Source organism: Protopterus annectens, chromosome 12.part0 (assembly GCF_019279795.1).
Source record: "Protopterus annectens isolate FY-2018-M chromosome 12.part0, PAN1.0, whole genome shotgun sequence".
Classification (NCBI taxonomy): domain Eukaryota; kingdom Metazoa; phylum Chordata; order Ceratodontiformes; family Protopteridae; genus Protopterus; species Protopterus annectens.
Window position 1 is genome coordinate 1,281,594,847 of NC_056746.1, and position 20,697 is coordinate 1,281,615,543.

The 20,697-nt window shown below is 40.7% G+C and overlaps 1 protein-coding gene across 2 annotated transcripts in view; it reads left to right on the forward strand.

The window, feature by feature from the left end:
- LOC122817132 (bactericidal permeability-increasing protein-like) overlaps positions 1–20,697 on the forward strand; it is a 286,884-nt gene that overhangs the window by 184,530 nt on the left and 81,657 nt on the right. For both annotated transcript variants that reach the window (XM_044090323.1, XM_044090324.1), the window contains exon 12: positions 271–338. In XM_044090323.1, coding sequence (XP_043946258.1) covers positions 271–338 — 68 coding nt within the window. The remainder of the gene's footprint in view (positions 1–270; positions 339–20,697) is intronic.

The window sequence follows — 20,697 nt, forward strand, 5'->3', positions numbered from 1 at the left end:
ATAAATGGAATTTGTGGGGACAATACATGCAGAATTATGTTCAAGAGGCAGAGTGAGGTGTGAGGAAAGACAGGAATTAAGTCTGTAATGTATTTTTTGAGTGTATAATTGTTAATAAAAAGAAAGCATATAAGTAATATATAATGCACAAATATGATTATGTTAATACGGTTTGTTTTCCTTTCTACTAATTCATTTCAGGTGAACTACGGTGTTTTTTTTTTTATCAAGGAAAAATTTTCAGTTCCATTTGTTTCTTTTTTATTCTAGCAAGCAACCTTTACTATTGGACTTCGTGTGTCTGGGCAGAAGATCTGTGGGTATATTTCTGATTCCAAGTAGGTAACTATTTAAAAACACACATACGCACATGTGAAAGTGCACAAACAGCAGTGATTCATTGTAGCAGAATTCACTAGAGCCTGTTTTATCAAACAATACATATAGCTTGGTGAAAAGAATAGTGTATTGAGTAAAACTGAAAAAAATCCTGCTTGGTTGCTATTTATTTTATTTCCCCAGGTGATATTTCACAAAAGGATGTCTGTGGCCCAGGTATAGTACTTTAGATTTGTCTTCACTGTGTGTAGGCTGCCACCTTTCACCCCACTTGGTCAGACTTACCAGATGAGTTTTCTTCCCATCCTCCGTTGCTGCGCCAAAGTTTATGTCATCAGCAAAGAGGATGATGCTGTTCTGCATTTCCCCATTTATTTATTTATTTATTGACATTTGTTGACCAGGAAAGTCCACTGGGCCAAGGGCCCATCTTCAGTGGAGGCCCAGGGAGAAAAGCTCCAAAAACAGTAACAGAAAATTAAATAGCATAACATTAAAATTGTAAGAAGGTTTTATATATATATATATATATATATATATACACATATACAATAATTACAAATTAAATCACAGAGATACATAGCATTCAAACAGGTGTGCAAAATTAGAAAATTAACATATAAGTTAACCTATGGCATGATGGTTTATAGAACTGTGTACAGTTTTGCAGACTGAGGGCTAAAGACTCAGGGTGGTTTAATCATGTGATTACAGTAGCAGAGATTGTTGTTAAGAAAGTGGTCTTTCAGTGCTGTTTTGAAAGTTTTGAAAGAGTCTAATTGGGTAATAGATGGGGGAGAGCATTCCATAATTTAGCGACAGCATGGGAATAAAGGCATTGGCCAGCTCTTTTATTGGGTTTGGTTATGGTTAGGAGTTGTTTTCTAGAAGATCTTAGAGTTCTACCTGGAGTGTGTGTTTGTATCGTGGTTTGAAGAGAAGGGCAATAATTTGGGTTGTAGAGTAATTTATGGGTAAGAGTTAGTTGGGTATAATATAGGTGGTGTGTGAATTCAAACCAGTTTAGAGGTTTAATGGCCAGGCAGTGATGAGTGCATATTGGCATAATGGAGACAAACGTTGCCATTTTGTAGTAGCATGATTGTAGTGTATTTAAGAGATGTGAGTGTAGGTTAGTGAAAATGGGGTTGGCATAGAGGAGAGAAGGGAGAAGAAGACTGTTTGCCAATTTTAGTTTGGTAGATTTGTCCACATAGAGTTTTTGCCTATAGAGCTTACCTAGCTTAAAATGGAGCTTTTTGATTGTGCTAAGTATATGGCTCTCAAATGAGAGTTTATCGTCAATTATAATGCCAAGTAGTATAGATGTTTGTACAATTTCATTTTCAGTATTGTTTTGTGAGAATATTTTAAAGTTTAGAGTTGGAAGTTTAGGTGAGAAAAGTAGAAGTTTTGATTTTTTTGGGATTAAGAAGGTGAGCCTCATTAAGCCAGGATTCTATTGATGAGAGTGCTTTTTGTGTTGATGTTAGGAGATCTGGGAAGTTGTTGGAGGAGGTGATAATAGCTGAATTGTCGGCGTATTGAATGAGTATACTTTGCTGGGAAGCTTTATGGAGATTTTTTATGAATACATTAAAGAGCAGGGGTCCAAGAATTGACCCTTGGGGGACTTCTGTATTGTTGATAAGGTATTCAGAATGTTTGTTTTGCCATTTAACAGATTGTTGTCTGTTGTGAAGATAGTTGTGGAACCAGTTTAAAGTGTGTGGGGAGCAGTTTATGGCCTCAAGTTGAGATAATAGCTTAGGGTGGGACACTGTATGAAAAGCTTTTGATAGATCTAGTAATATAACTGAAGTTAGTAGACCAGCATCAAGAGCTTTGTATACAGTGTTAGTAAATGGAAGTAAGGCTGTAGTTGTACTGTGTGCTGGACGAAAACCATGTTGAGTGAGTGCTAAGAGATTATGTCAATGAGATATTGGAGCAGTTGTGAGTGAATACATTTTTCTAGGATTTTAGACAGAGGTGAAAATATGGAGATGGGCCGGTAGTTAGTGAGGTCACTAGTATTGCCACCTTTATGCAGAAGAGTAATAATTTAGTTTTTCCAGAGTTGTGGGACGTATGATTCTGAGACAGATCAAGAATGCTGACAGGGAGAGCTATTGAGACTGCAGCAATGTCTCATGTTTATCTGACCTGAACAGTCTCAAGCGTCAACTTACCTAGTGAACAAATATTAAATAAATAAGAGTACAAGACCAGGACTGACAATTGCAGTACTCCACTAGCCACCTTCAGATTTATGTTGGCTTGTCAAAAGAAACTGCTGCAAGTAAAACACTGCAAAATTATTTCACTATAGGCTACTTTCAGCAAATCCCAAAAGTATAAATTTTGCACGGTGTCAGGACCCCCTGCACCTTGATGTGGAAGACATCTACCACATTCAGTCAACATTTTATGTAGCAATGCCACAGCCACATAATACTTGGTGAAAACAGCAGTCTCTATGGTCTCCAAAAGTCATTTTCAGACAAATTATTTTGTAGTATCGGCACTTGCTGAAAGTACCTTTGTCCACTTGTCTGGCTCTTTATAGTCCTTATTCATACAGCTCCTTTCACCACAATGATTTGTGTCCAATCATTTAACCATGCAGCAGTCAAGTTCCTTAGTCTTAAATCCTGCCTCATCTTCAGTTTTCCTAGCAGCTGCCTGCGCAGAATAGATTCAAAGACCTTAGATAACAACTACTGGCACATCCTTATCAGGTTCTTATGTAACTGGTCATAGTTGCCCAAGTTCATATCACAGCATGCCATGGCCATGAAGTCAAGCTGATTGTTGTCCTCTAGTAAGACAAATTTCTGTCCAGATTTCCTTCAAGACATTCCCTATTAACAGTCTTAGGCTAACAGGCCTGTAGTTCTGCCCAATGAATACAAGGTTATTACAATTGATATTTTCCATTCCTTAGGCAATTTTGACAAAGACGTGTTGAAAACATCCATCGGGGATGAACCAGCACAATGCAACACAGAAATGCAGATGTTTCTCAAAAAGCTTACTGATGGACAAACTCATATTTGTCATACTTCTCAACTGTCCAGATTTTTACCTCATATTTTTTGTCTGTTCCTCATAAAATTTATGGTTTCTGGAAAATCACTGAGGACTGAAGTCACTAAATAATGACAGACATTTGAGTATCAGATTTTTGTTTGTGTCTTTCGGCTTTTCCCGGTTAGGCGTCGCCACAGCGGAACTCCGGTCTGCTAATGATTGGCAGTAGAGTTTTACATGCTGGCTTGCTGGGCCTAACGCACAACCTTCAATGAAGGAATGCCTATTCACGCATGTCACCACACAGAAGACGCTCTAACTGAGAATCGAACGGGCAACGTCTAACTGTGAGGCGACAACACTACCACATCACCACCACCGCAGTACAGTATCAGACTTTAGAAAGTTGCTAGAATAAAAGGTTTTGTGTTGGCATACATTTTTAAAGGTTATAAAGTATCAGACTTTATAACCTTTAAAAATCTATGCTAACACAAAACCTTTTATTCTAGCAACTTTCTAAGTTTATAAGAACAATTTTTAAAAGCTGTCTCTATTTTTTGGGTCTTTGTTCCCCCTATTATTTTGTCCAGATTTCTTGGGCCAAGATGTTGAGAGGTATGATACTTGTGGGAGTTAGCGAAACGTCAGTGTCAGTCTCTCACCATGATATGCTGTTGCAAATGCCTAGAGGCATGTGTTTGTACTTTGCACTCCTAAGCCATTGCAAGTAAGAAGAGCCATGCTATTAAAGGGTGTGGGATATAACCTAATTTTTCTCTTTTTTTTCCTACCTGAGGTGAAAATTTGATTCTCTGTGCTTCACAAAGTCTTATCTTTGGCAGTGCAGTGCACAGGCTTTCTTTCCTTCTAGTTATACTTGTTTATTCTGTGGTTTTGCACTTTAAATGCTCTAAGAAATAAAGAAAAAAATGACTGATTTCTCCTAATAATACACTGAAGCTTATTCCATAGTCATGGAAGGCACTATGTTGAGTCTGTCACATTGTTGTATTATTTTTATTTATAATATTGGGTTCTCCAATCTGATGTTAGTTCTCTCTGCAATGCATTCCAGGCATAGACAGTCAAACACAGATGGAAAGACATTACCTTATAAACTAAGCAGAGATTTTCTGTTTGGACCCTGTACAAAACAGAGCATAGTGACAGTTCCTGAAACTTTCAGAATAGTTCAGGTTTTCCAACCATATGATTTTTCTCGGAAAGGACCTACTGTACTTTTTCAAATTCTGACAAGTGGCTTTGCTTAAAGGCCACAAAATACATTATTGTGTTTTGCACTAGGTTAGGTCAGTGAGGTATAGCAGTAACAGTTGGGTCTATATTATAACACTGAAGAGGCGTTTAAGCGAATGCCTCTGTCAACACGTAAAGACCAATCGCACTAAAGCACGAATGGTCAAAACAGCAAATTCTTTCCCTGGGAAAGAATTTGTTTGCTCAAACACACACACACACACACACACACACACACACACACACACACACACACACACACACACACACACTTACAAACATAACTATGTGGGGGGCTTCACCTCCCACACTCCCCACACCCCCCTAACTAAATATACCAACTCCGTGATTGCACTACAGTGGAGAAAAGGACAACACTGTATAGCTGGCCAACTACACCTTTGCCCTGTAAAGTATTCATTGAATCGCTTAAATGTGTTTTGATGAATAAGTGTCGCTTATTTGGTGTTCGATATTACAGCAGTTCGATGTTGTAATATAGACCCGTAACAGTTACCACAGATTTCCCAGGAATATAAATTATTCTCTACTATTGTCTATAGATATCTAACGATGTTCCATTTTTTTATGTGTTAACTAATTATTTTGTAAGAATAACGAATGCCCTTTTTGCCAAGTTTCATGATGCTGCATGTACTGATATTAAATGAAATGTGATTACTGAACCAGGTGTATAGTTTTTGTATAAAATCTTAGAGGACTTCAGCATGTTTCAATGAAATGTGCTCATATCAGAATACTTGGTTAAGGTAAACAGTATGTACTGCAAACCCTACAAGTGCTACTGTTACCTCTTCAAATAATGCCACAAAATTCAATAGGCAATATCTCCCCTTAATAAATGCATACTGTTCCATTTTTAACAGACAAAGGGCCCATTGGCAATTTATTAGGGCCCCTTTGTCAGTTTGGAGAAGCTCCACTATGACGGCCCTCATGATTTTTTCTATATACTTTTTACCCTCTAGCTGCCAGTCATCAAGCCTCCATCTGATGACAAATGCCCAACTGATTGACTACCATTAACATTCATTCAGGTTCAGGGCAGGATCTACCTGGAGGAGGTCATCATCCAGGCCGCTTGAAGGCACTTTATGCCTCCAACCCCAGATCAGGGCAAGATCTACCTGGAGGAGGTCATCATCCAGGCAGCTTGAAGGCACTTTCTGCCTCCAACCCCAGATCAGGGCAAGATCTACCTGGAGGAGGTCATCATCCAGGCAGCTTGAAGGCACTTTATGCCTCCAACCCCGGATCAGGGCAAGATCTACCTGGAGGAGGTCATCATCCAGGCAGCTTGAAGGCACTTTATGCCTCCAACCCCGGATCAGGGCAAGATCTACCTGGAGGGGGTCATCATCCAGACAGCTTGAAGGCACTTTATGCCTCCAACCCCGGATCAGGGCAAGATCTACCTGGAGGAGGTCATCATCCAGGCAGCTTGAAGGCACTTTATGCCTCCAACCCCGGATCAGGGCAAGATCTACCTGGAGGAGGTCATCATCCAGGCAGCTTGAAGGCACTTTATGTCTCCAACCCTGGAACAGGGCAAGATCTACTTGGAGGAGGTCATCAACCAGGCAGCTTGAAGGCACTTTATGCCTCCAACATGCACCCCCACATCTGCTTGCAACACAGCAGAGGTAAGCACCCTTGACAATTGCCGGATGCATCTGGCTTTCTTACTTGACCCATCGCTGAGAGAGACTGTACCTATCTACTCTTGCCATGACCAAGGCAGCTCCATCCCACCAGATGGATGAGTCTGGCTTATCCTCCAAATCTGGACCCAAAGGCTTCCTTATCTATGTAGGTCCAACTGGCAGGTGCTTTCTCCAGTCAGTGGTCCAAATCATTCTAGATGTAGACTGTGGAGGCATATTCCCCACCCTTCCTCCTGATGGTGACATTGGTACTGCATTACCAAAGGGAATCCAAACTTCTACCTAATAAATGTGTGCCATGACACACATTCCTCCTGACAGCCACAGTCACTGGCTCGGATTCCAATCCTACACTCCTATGGTTATTGGCTTTCATGCAGCCTACTGCCAGACCAGGAGCCATCTCTCCCTGCCCCAAAAACAGGTGAGCCAATACTATCGTTCACTCACAGCTCCCACTTCTGTCTTCCGGCACCCCACCTGTACTCAAATTCAGCTCATTTAGGTCACATTCATGGTTTTAACCCTCATGCCACAGACACAGAGCCAGGCACACATCTCATAATTTTGTATAGAATACTGATCAGCCTATATTTTTGCAGTTTCTGATTTTGTAGGAATAACACATACGTAAGCATGAGTTGCTGCTGAATGGTACAATAAATTTTAATGAAAATTATTATTTAAGTTAAGATTCACTTAATTAAATTATTTAAGTCAAGGTTCACTTATCAACAACAAAAAAATTATCATTTTTTCTTGTCAAAAAACAAATTATTTTTAATTATTAGTCATGGCTTCAGCTCTCCAGCTGTCAACTTCAGTCAATAAGAAAAACTGTGCAGCACTTTATTTTTGTTGGCCGATACTGTTTTGAGGAAAGTATAGCTAATTCCTTGTGTATTTTTAAAGGCAATATTTCTGAAAGCTCATGACTCCGCTCAGTCTTCAGGGTAGATGTCAAAAACAAAGTAAAAAAAATATGTTACCTTCCAAGAAGGTTCATTTTAAACCTGCTATCAATATTAAATACATTGCTATCTTGCATTCTATAGCAATCTAAAAAGCAGATTTGAAATATATAGTTCTCTCTATCAAACTTTTATTTAGTTTCACTGTGTCATTTCAAATTTCTCACTTTTTCTGCCACCCAACCATCTTTTCTAAAATGCCCTGTCACTCATGCTAGAGGTATGTTTTAATCCTAGAGCAGTTTCTACCAGGGGTTAAACTAGACCGTAACAGGCATTCAGCGCTCCTGTGAAGATGTTCATCTGCATCAACCATGCAGCTGGTACCCCACAACTTTGTCACAGAGTTAACTCTGGACAATCAGAGACACGTTTACACTCAAACCTTATTCTGCATAATTAATTATAACCTTGGGCAGAATTCCCTCCCCTTTGTGTTAACTATCCTGTTACTCTCCCCTCTGTGTTAACTATCCTGTTAATGAGGGCATACCATTTAACTTTTTTTAGCTTCTTTTGCTATGATATTTAATTAGAATCCTCACTTGTTTTATACCTTTCCTCTCCTTCACCTTGGTAACTCCTAACACTGGTGCCTCCCCAGATGCCAACCTTTGCTAGTTGTGCTTAGCCGAGTGTCAGAGGGATTTTTTTTATTAACTATAGTAGAAACAAGGATTCTGCTAAAAAGCAAAGGCAAGAAGGCAATGCATCTGCACATCATTTGTGAAGCAGATACGTACATTGCAGCAACGCATTTCTGTCTTTCTGAAGGTAAACTAATAAAGAAATGCTCTGCAACAGAATGGCACTGTCAGTTACTTTGCATAAATTTGGACTACTTTTAAAACATCTACTGTAAGTAACCCAAGTTCCATTTCACTTTGATAAGTGTTGAAAATGCCACCCTCAAAAAGAGTTGTCACACTGCACCACATATTGTGTCCAAATACATGGCATTTGTTTTCTTACTGTAATCCTTAAAAGGCATGTTTGTAGCCTCAGCACTAAGATAAGGGCCTTTCCTGATTCCACACACCTGGAGTAATATTCTAGCTAGACTCCTCACTGGATAGGACCATGCTATTCAGGGGATCAAGTCTTGTGGTTATCAAAGCTTGGCTGCTATACACCAGGGAGATGAGCCAGAGACAAGAACATCTGATGGAACTACACCTTTAGGTAATTTTGTATGCAATGTTGTAAGAGTATGTGCAGTATATGCCATCTGCTTGTATTTCCCATTGTGATTCAGCCATGCTGGCTATCTCCCTGATGTCCAGTAGGGGGAGCTATAATGCTAGCATTCCCCCCATCCTTCATACTTGATATTGAGAGGTAGATTCTAGTGGCTTGAGGCTATCCTGTTAGTAGACCATCTGTTGTGCTAGTCAAACCCAGGGACAGCAGTGTAGCAAACAGAAGAACACCTGTAGATCGATGTGCCAGCCTCCCGAGAAGCATATTTTTTCCTGTTATTCTTCTGCTTTGCCAGTAACTGATGAAGGTATCTGAGAAGGATGATTATTGCTGTAACCTCTGAGGGGAAAAGATGATTTGTTCTTCCCTTTGAAAACGTGAAATGCCGAAAGTATGAAATTCTATCAGATATGATCTGCTACAGAAGCTTTAATGAAGTCCCTTTTGTCGAGATCAACAGACCATAAAGTCAGCTCTTCAAATTTTCCCTTAGAACTAGTAAATATTTTAGATTTAGCACTCAAATCTGTTTCTGTGAGCTCAGCACTTGTTTAGAACTCATTGTAAGCACTAAATAAGCTACAAATTACTACAGCACTCAACTTTCCTCACTTGTCCAGAGGAAAACAGTTTTTAGTACTTAATAAATAAGCACCTATCCAGTCATGTCTAAGGGTCAGCTCCCGGTGTTTTCTCCTGTCTACCTGATGAATCTGGGCATCTTGGGGCAATGCAGCAATTGCCTCATGTACACAGACAACCCTCTCCTCCTATCACCCAACACTACAACCTGTGAGAGATGCACTTATATAGCTAAATTGGAAGCAAAGCTCTCTTCACCCAAGAGTGGACTAGACAGTCAAGAGGAGAAGGTAAACACACCACACTCATCACATAGTCCCTCAAAACCTACACCACCAAAACACATACATAGCAACACAAAACACACACCTACATTTGCGGAGCCTCTCAATAAAAATCTGTTCAAGCATCAGAGACCTCCAAAGCAGACATGCATGCAACCTCCACCCCCCCAACACAACCCATATGACACATAGCCCACAAACTCAGTGTGCCACTCAACTACAGCCCATAAGGCATAACAACGTACCCAACACTCTAGTCATAGGTGACTCTATAGTCAGGCACACTGATGTTCCACACACCAGGCTAAACAAGGAGAAAGTTACTGTCAGCTGCCTGTCAGGTGCCAGGATCCGCCACATGATGAACGCACTCAGATCACTCTACAACAAGTATAAATATGACTCTGTCATTGTCCATGTTGGTGTGAATGACCTAGGACATACCTCCCTGGACTACATGAAAAGAGACATGGAGGATCTCTCCAATCTTGTAGCCCAGGCAGGTATGACCCTAGCCCAGAGTAGCATCCTGCCATCACCCAGAATGATACCACAGTACAAGGACAAAATGATTGACTTCAGCAATTGGCTAAGCTTCTGGTGTCATTCTGAAGTACAGGCTAACACAGAAGGTCTTTGGCTAACAAAGTTCACAGATGACTGCAAACTAAGAGCCATAATTGAAACTCCTCACAATGTGGACATCCTACAAAAGGGCCTCACTTAGACAGATGCCTGGTGTCAAAGCCATGGCCTCAAGCTCAATGCCAGAAAAGTGCATTGTCATCCCCTTTGGTAAAAACTCTGTACCCATGAGATACCACATAGGTGATAGTCTACTTAACACAGAAAGTGCGATAAGAGACCTTGGGACACAGGTGGATAGTAGTCTCTCCTTTGATGATCATATCACCACAGTAGTCAGGAAATCCTTCTACGTGGCACACCTCATCACAAAAGGTTTCTCATCCAGGAAAAAAGAGGTCATTGTTCCCCTCAACTCATCACTCATTAGACCCATTATAGAGTACAGTGCCCCTTTTGGTATGTACCACACAAGACATCTACAACAACTGGAAAGGCAGCAAAAATACCTCACAAATAGGATTACTGGCCTCAAACAGATGTTTTACACAGACCGGCTCAAAAAACTCCAGCTTTACTCCGTCGCATATCGCCTACTCAGAGGTGATCTCTGCCTAACATACAAAGCTATGTCAAACCCAGAGCTGTTGGACATGCGCCACTTAAAGAAATCCCAATCCCTCCGAGCTACATGCTCTAGGGACCTAAAACTTGTCACCACAATAAACAGAACATGCTGGAGGGATAGATTCCTGCCCCAGAGACTTCCCATACTCTGGAACAAACTACCCATCTAAATCAAACAAAACTCCTCATTAGCACTCTTCAAGAAAAATCTTGATGATTGGAAGGGAAATAGGAAATTCACTGCAGGGATCACCTCTATGGCTTTGCTCGACAGGGGCACAAGAAAATAATTTTCTTGGGTGGCGAAAGCCAGGGTACCTTTTGGCTAGGTTTATATAGGCCCTAGGGCTGATAGCCTAGTACCTACCCATGAACCTATGAACCAAATTGACAACTCTAAAATTTGTCTTTTATTTACATGAGACAGAGTCTCTCTCATTTCTCCATATAGAGAAATGCATCCAATAATTAGCAATTCACTCAGGTTATTAAACCTTGGTGGAAGTTATGACAACATAAGTAAATAATTTGTCTATTCTGTCAGTCCCAATTAAATGGATTTCACAGTAGTGATCTGCAGCAGACCCTAGGTGTACCCTACTTGTCTGTAATTCTGTAGTTAGTGTCTTTGAGAGATTATTATGCCAAAGGCCATATCTCTGCTACTTTAACAGCCTTATTCAAAAATGAGGACAGATGCATTGCTGAAATTCAAATAAATCAGATTCAAATTAATTTCCATTTGCTGATACAGTGCTCTGCCCTTCAAATTAGTCACCATATCTGTCTTGGGCTCTCTTTTGTCTGTAAAAATGGGCTTTGATCAGTACCTGAAATCTACCAGAGGAGGATGGTGGGAAGGCAAATATGCAAAATGAAAATGTTTGCTTAATACTTATGAAGGAAGATGGGGAATCATCAAACTTAGCCAGAATAACTTTCTGGATTAGGGAGATGATCCCAGTCCTTTCACAGAAAAAGTTCATGAAAGATCTCCAGAATCCATAAGACAGCAGGGGCCTAATGCAATTTTACTGTGGAAGAGAACCATTACCAGTTACCAACATTTCAACAAATTAGGAGACAATTGTATGATTTTGAAGGGTACAGATTTAGAACCCTTCTCAGAAGTAGGAGTAAGAACGTAGACTAGAAACAATGAACCTGTCAGTGTGCCCAGCTGCAGAGAAAGTTACAGAATCATTGATGAAAGGAAGTGCTTTTAAATGTCTGGAAGTGATGGGACACAAGAAAGTGTGGATTCATAGCAAGAAAGCCATGCCACACAAACGCCAACTGGATAAAGAGGGAACTCACCAAAGGAATGATATGGTGGCAGATGAGTATTAAACAAATGGTTAAGGGATTGAAGAAGTTTATGAGCATAAAAATAGAAATAAAAGGGGAATGGGAGGCTGGGAAAAGAGGGGTGGGGTGAGGGGCTCATGAATGCCAGATGACTAGGAAGGAATAGAAATGTACTGAGACCTACATGATTGGAATAATGGAAACATGGACTAGTGATAGTAAAGGAGTGAGGCAGGGTACTAAGCAAGGATAGTGGAGCAGTAGCAGTTTATGCAATGGTGGGATTTAAGGGGGAGGTGACAGAAAAAAAATATATATACTGAGGCAAGGCAACACAAGAGGGAAATATTTTATTTTATCTATTTGTTAACTAGGTAAGCCCACTGGACATATGTGTCTCTTCATTAGTGACCTGGGAGCACTGTATAGTTAAGTAATTTGCTCAGAGTTACACAGTAGGAAAAAAGAGATATAATTAATAAAAGCATGTGTTCTTCACTACATGAAGCAGCTCATTACCAATTCAGAGACCTCACCTTCAGCACTAAGTGACACACAGACATGTAGGGGCTAGGAGGGGTCCTGACAAACATCCAAAGGTCAGAGACTTCACCTTCTGCACTAAGTGACACACAAATATGTAGGGGCTAGGAGGGGTCCTGACAAACATCCAAAAGTCAGAGACTTCACCTTCTGCACTAAGTGACACACAGATATGTAGGGAATAGGAGGGGTCCTGACAAATATCCAAAGGTCAGAGACTTCACCTTCTGCACTAAGTGACACACAGATATGTAGGGACTAGGAGGGGTCCTGACAAACATCCAAAGGTCAGAGACTTCACCTTCTGCACTAAGTGACACACAGACATGTAGGGGCTAGGAGGGGTCCTGACAAACATGCAAAGGTCAGAGACTTCACCTTCTGCACTAAGTGACACACACATATGTAGGGACTAGGAGGGGTCCTGACAAACATCCAAAAGTCAGAGACTTCACCTTCTGCACTAAGTGACACACAGATATGTAGGGACTAGGAGGGGTCCTGACAAACATCCAAAAGTCAGAGACTTCACCTTCTGCACTAAGTGACACACAGATATGTAGGGACTAGGATGGGTCCTGACAAACATGCAAAGGTCAAAGACTTCACCTTCTGCACTAAGTAACACACAGATATGTAAGGACTAAGAGGGGTCCTGACAAACATCCAAAGGTCAGAGACTTCACCTTCTGCATTAAGTGACACACAGATACGTAGGGACTAGGAGGGGTCCTGACAAATATCCAAAGGTCAGAGACTTCACCTTCTGCACTAAGTGACACACAGATATGTAGGGACTAGGAGGGGTCCTGACAAACATCCAAAGGTCAGAGACTTCACCTTCTGCACTAAGTGACACACAGATATGTAGGGACTAGGAGGGGTCCTGACAAACATCCAAAGGTCAGAGGCTTCACCTTCTGCCCTAAGTGACACACAGATATGTAGGGGCTAGGAGGGGTCCTGACAAACATCCAAAAGTCAGAGACTTCACCTTCTGCACTAAGTGACACACAGATATGTAGGGACTAGGAGGGGTCCTGACAAACATCCAAAAGTCAGAGACTTCACCTTCTGCACTAAGTGACACACAGATATGTAGGGACTAGGATGGGTCCTGACAAACATGCAAAGGTCAAAGACTTCACCTTCTGCACTAAGTAACACACAGATATGTAAGGACTAAGAGGGGTCCTGACAAACATCCAAAGGTCAGAGACTTCACCTTCTGCATTAAGTGACACACAGATACGTAGGGACTAGGAGGGGTCCTGACAAATATCCAAAGGTCAGAGACTTCACCTTCTGCACTAAGTGACACACAGATATGTAGGGACTAGGAGGGGTCCTGACAAACATCCAAAGGTCAGAGACTTCACCTTCTGCACTAAGTGACACACAGATATGTAGGGACTAGGAGGGGTCCTGACAAACATCCAAAGGTCAGAGGCTTCACCTTCTGCCCTAAGTGACACACAGATATGTAGGGACTAGGAGGGGTCCTGACAAACATCCAAAGGTCAGAGACTTCACCTTCTGCACTGACACACAGATATGTAGGGATTAGGAGGGGTCTTGACAAACATCCAAAGGTCAGAGACTTCACCTTCTGTACTAAGTGACACAGATATGTAGGGACTAGGAGGGGTCCTGACAAACATCCAAAGGTCAGAGACTTCACCTTCTGCACTAAGTGACACCCAGATATATAGAGACTAGGTGGGGTCCTGACAAACATCCAAAGGAGGACCATGACGATTTTTCGAAACCTTCAATATAACTATTCAACAGGTCCCATAGAGAAGGGTGGCCTCAGAGAATATGGTTCTTATCCACAAATGTGGAACAAAGAACAACCAAGGAAACTATAGGTCAGTGACTCAGACATCAGCAGTGGGTAAAACAAAGGAGGTGCTAAGATAAAAAAAATGGCACAGTGCGCACTTTGGCAAATATGTGGAATATGCAAAAAGTTTCATGCAGGGAGGTGGTCACTCAGAAATGTTGCAAATGTACTTTAGGTTTGAGGTTTTTTATGCCTGAGGTCAGAATCCAGTTTACTGTGATGGGAAATAGTTCTTCACCTTTGTGGCAAATCACATAGTTTGGCAATGCTAACAGCATCCAAATAACACAGATGAAATAGATAAAGTTATAGTACAGTAAAAGCTGAGAATCAGATTAGGTGCTATAAAGAAAATTTAAACAATTTGAATGAAGCACCTTCAGAAATTATAAAAATAGTGAGTAAAAAAATTATATACATATATATATATATATATTTACACACACACACACACACACACACACACACACACACACACACACACACACACACACACACACACACTGACAGGAACTCTCCAAGCAATTTCAATGCCAAAAGTAATCTATCAAGCACAATTAATGTGAAGTTTTCTGCAGAACAATGGATTTGCTTCTATATCCCTTAGTTAATGTGTTTCCTCTCATTTTTGACATCTACCATTATTTTATGCTTCCTCTCTAGTTAGCTATAACTTCTCCTGACTTTACTCTGCTTGTTTTCATAAATCAATATTTCCAGTTACCTTCCTATTTCACCCACATAGTTCAGATTATGTTATCACTGTAACATGGATGTTTATTTTAAAACACACCAAACCAGATTACATCAAAAAAGACAATGTTTCATAGCAGATAAGAACTGCTTGCTTTGCAGCTATTTGACTATAATGACATTAGTAAGTTATATATAGTGCTAAGGTATCCCTTGTAATGTGCATTCCTTCAGTCCATCTATCATTGTTTTTATTTCTCAGCATTATCCACACCAAGACAGATTATGCCCTACAGAAGTCAGCAACATATGTTTTGAACTGGTGTACTCTGGGCCATTGCTGGCAGTCACAATGACCCAATCCACATTTAATATATTAGGTCACCCACAATGACATTTGTCTTTGTCAGCTGCATTCCAGAATAAGTGCATACCCTGTAAAAATTCTGCAACCTGTTTTACTTTATTTATTTTTTTCTTTTCTTCTGTTTGTTCTGACTTATTGAACCCACTAGGCACACGTACCCCTCACTACTTTACCATCCAAAACAAATGATCCTAACTTCAATACTGCTTGAATTTAGTTACAACGCAGCCAGTCACCCTCTTTATAACTACTTCTCTTCCCCACTGCAGAGACGTACAAGCACTGCCTCTGTCTCCATTTCGTAAACCCCTTCTTCTTCTTTTTCTCACAATTTCCCTTACATGACCATCTTCAATACCTGTCTGTCCTTGTTGACACTTTTCAGTAACCCATCAGCCCACTCCATCTCGGCACTGCAGGGTGTTAACTTGATGTTACATGAGAACAACTTTTCCATTTACATTTAACACCACTGCTTAACCTGCACTCTCACTCTTTTGTTGTACTCTTATTCTGACTGCTTAAAGGCCTTCTTGTTATTTTATATGCTTATCTGTAGTACTGCCTGCATAGTTAGCTGAAAGTTAACTTGCACATAGGAATCACATAGCATGTATACTCAATGAGTATTTCCTTCATTATACATATCAGCAAAGATGCATGTAAGGTTTAGCTTGCAGTACTCTAGTTATAGACAATTATAATACTGTACGGCTATATCTATATATCTATGCATATATCTGTATCTATCTTATCTAGCTATATATCTATTGTGTGTGTGTGTGTGTGTGTGTGTGTGTGTGTGTGTGTGTGTGTGTGTGTGTGTGTGTGTGTGTGTGTGTGTGTGTATATACATGTACACACACATATATATATATATATATATATACACACACACACACACACACACACACACACACACACACACACACACACACACACACACACACACACACACACACACACACATACACACACACACTTCACCAGAGTTCTTTTTTATTCCCCTTTGTAATAATGTATGCATACTCAGCTAGGTGATCCACTGTTACAGATAATTTTAACTACTCTCTGCGCAACTAAACAGTAGTTCCTTGTGCACAAAAATAGATATTTCATGGAAATGCTTTAGCTTGTTTGTTGTATAACCTACTAATGTTAGGGATTAGCACAGTAAGGGTGAGCGTGTGGGCTTCAGTCGTCTGCGCCACCTTACTCATCTGCCCTAACCATAACCCTGTCCTTAACCCCAACCATACACATTATGTTACTAAAGCTCTTTTCCCTAACAACACTGCTACACAAAACACAGACCACCAAACATACAAAGCAATAAATCTATCCCCTTACCTATCCCTTACTCTATCCATAAGCTACCAATACTCACATAAATTAATTACTATAACAGTCTTACACATCTTCACAACTGCCACCTTTTCATCCAAGCATGAATTTTCTGTTATATTCCTACTTACATAACGTGTAAAATGTAAGTTAAGACATATCTGTTTCACACAAATGAGCACTCACTCACTTCCGTATTCTTTTTTCACAGCCACAAAACCTTTTCTACCAAATCAGTATTCTACCTTTCGAGTTATATTCCTATATGGTTAGCCTTCTGTCAGCTTTTTCACTTGTACACTTTTTAACGATACTATCCACTCTGCCATGTTTATACTCATCCAGGATCATCTGCAGTTTATCTTCAACTGATATGGGAATAGAAAAAAAATTCTATTATTTGGTTTCACTGACTGCTGTTTTTGTCCATCAGCGTTTGTTCAGTGACCTGCAGTGTAAACATGCTCAGACCTGATGGGCTAATTCAATTGCTAAATCCAATAAAATAAATAATGTTTCTAAGCAGTCAGAATTAATGCAGGAACACTGATGAAATGATTTGTATAGTAAGCAAGCTGAAACTAAAGAAATCAAACACACAGGGTGAAGATCTTTACCTGAGTATAGTCTGAAACCTTTAAGCCGTACCATTATATGCCACATATCAGTACGGTACACCAACGCAGTCTTTTTATTTTTCTTATTCATTTCTCTTCCCGTTGCATACTGATTATCAGTTTATTTGTGCCAAAGCCATCACCCAAGTACACAAGCAACATTTTTCTGCATGGGATCCCTGACCCCTGTTGCATGCACTGTGGTATGGATTGCATTGATGGGATTGTTTGGCACATATATGTTTCCACACATCATCCCAGCTGCAGAACAAGCAGTGGCTGGAACTTCTTACAAGCAGGTGACCCCATGCTCCTGTTGAATTCACCTAGCCTCCATTATGAGACATAATCACAGTGGTTCAGAAAGCCTCATTCCTCTGAGGATAGGAAAGCCTGCATTGTCTATTCACTTACCTTTCCCGACTGGCCCCCTCCAGCATCTAGGTTGTTAAATGTATTTATTCTATTATATTTTCCATTTGTTGTGCAGGTAGAACATTGATTCAGGTGAATTGTTTTCAGACTCAGCCAAAGAAAAGTGAGATCAAAATAACAGTAGACAAAGAAGTAGTTAACAGCAGAACCACAGCTAGTTTGCCTGCTGCCCTGTGCAATTCTCCACTTCAACTTTAAGTTGAGCACCAAAACAAGTTCACCTTGATGGAGGACAAAAAGAAAATACCACCCCCTCCCAACACCTTGAGCAGCAAAAAAAGAATCAAGGTCTTTACTTGCTTTTTACACTTGAAGGCAAAAAATGTAACAAGCAGCTTCAGTTAAAATACCAGACTGAGCACCTAAACACTTCAAACATTACTGCAAATGCAGTACTGGTATTTATACATGAATGCCAGCACTGCACTCTTGCACCATCGGCACCTGCTGATTGCACACCCTAACAGTGGGTGTGCCTTTTACCCCACCCTAGTTATGGTTGTGGTTTAAAGTACAAAGAGTACAAAAACAATATTAATCAGGTAAAAATGGTATAAAACATAAAAGAGTGTCTAACAAAGTAGAAATCTAGTTATGAAAGTATCTGCAATCGTATTTACAGAGCTATTGCAGCTTAACTTAAGCTATAGTGACAGGATGATAAGGCAGAGGGTATAGGATGGGCAGAACAGCGAATAAAGCATGACACAAGACAAGACGAGCATACACTGCAAAGTCCAACAAGGTTTAATAGCTGAGTAAAACAAGCTTATAGCAATCAGTAGTCCAGTGCACACTCCGGTAAACTGTATTATTGTTGGATGGTTAAATAATAGATGCTCATTAGCCCTAGGGAGGTTAAAATTGTTAAGTTACACCCGCCTTTTATAGGCTAAAAGAAACATTACACAACACAGTTTTTTATGAAAAGATTACTACTTCCACGGGTCCCTGAACATTAGTTATAAGTAAAGTGAACTAACTACGATTTTAATTAATACTATTTAATTTACTAAATGTTCTGTTATGGGACCTGACGGTATCCCGGGTTGCGTGCTACGTGAACTCCAAGAGGAGCTAAACCCGCACATAAAAATGCTATTTAACCTTAGCCTTACTACAGGATATGTACCTGAACACTGGCGTACAGCAACAGTGGTCCCACTCCATAAGGAGGCACCTCTACAGACCCTGGTAACTACCGCCCCATAAGCTTAACCAGCCTGGTCTGCAAAGCTATGGAAAGAATCATTATGGAACTCATAAACAGAGACATTGGGGACCTACAGACACTTGATCCCACCCAGTTCGGCTTTGTAAAGGGCAGATCCTGCCTTTTGAACCTGGTTGACTTTTTTGAAACAGTCACTAGAGCCATTGACAAGGGCAAAGCAGTCCATACAGCCTACCTGGACTTGGCTAAAGCTTTCGACACAATACCCCACTCAGGCATCATAGACAAGCTCAACAGCTTAAATGTATATCCATATGTCACAAGATGGGTTGCAAACTGGCTAGAGGATAGAACCAATAAAGTCAAAATCGCTGGAGCCATGTCAGACTCAAAGCCAGTCACACGTGGTGTCCCACAGGGCTCTGTCCTGGGACCCCTCTTGTTCGGCATTTATTTCTCAGATGTGAAAGCAAACATGGGAGGGTTGTGGCTGACAAAGTTCGCAGATGACTGCAAACTAGGCGCCATAGTCGATACACCAGCTGACACATACATCCTACCGAAAGGCCTCACTGAAACGGAAAACTGGTGCCGGAGTCATGGCCTTAAACTAAATGCCAAAAAATGTATAGTCATCCCCTTTGGGAAAAACAAAGTACCCACAAATTATCACATAGACAGTAACGCACTGAGTATGGAAAAAGTAATCAGAGACCTGGGGTCATAAGTCGATAGTGACCTCTCATTTGACACCCACATTGCCAAAGTGGTTAGAAAGACTTTCTACCTTGCCCACCTTATCATGAAGGGATTCACATCCAGATCAAAGGAGGTCATTGTACCCCTATACTCCTCCCTTATCAGGCCCATGATTGAGTTCAATGCCCCATTTGGTATGTACCTCACCCGGCACTTGCAACAGCTGGAGAGACCCCAAAAGTACCTCACCAAGAGGATCAAGGGTCTCCAACATATGTCATATGCTGCCAGACTAAAGAAACTCCAGCTCTATTCAGTAGCATACCGCCTACTCAGAGGTGATCTGTGCCTGACGTACAAGGCCATGTCCAATCAGGAATTGATGGACATGCTCCACCTCAAAAAATCCAAATCCATCAGAACCACGAGAGCTAAAGATTTAAACCTCAGCACAAATATGAATAGGACTTGCTGGAGGGACAGATTCATAACTCAGAGGCTTCCCATACTCTGGAACAGAATCCCAGTTCATGTTAGGCAGAGCCCCTCACTGACTCTCTTCAAGAGAAATCTTGACGAGTGGATGGGAGATCGTAGGTTTACCCCGGGGGTCATCTCTGTGTCACTACTAGACAGAAGCACAGTAAACTAATTCTATTATGTAAGGGGGTCTTCACTGTGTCACTACTAGACAGAGGCACAGTATTCTACATCTATTCTGTACACTTTTGTACCAGTACATGGGATGGCGAAAGCCACATCACTATGGCTAGGCTTATATATGCCTAGTACTAAACTATGAAACTATAAGACAACAGAACTTTGTTTTTTTATAAAACTAAGGCACTCATTTTACCTAATGACTTAACAAAAAACAAACTGTTTGACTTCAGTATTTTAGGACTACACCTTTAAATTATGTGACGGTGCTTAATTAGCTTAATTGTATTAACAAGTATGAGTCACTAGGATAGCACTTATTTCCTTTCTTGGATTAAGGGAGGCTTCTTTGTTCACCACTGGCAGTGGGGAGCTTAGAGCAGCCTATCTATCCCTGGAGGAGTGTTCCCAGCACAGGAATCTGGTAGTCTATTGGCCATGTTGG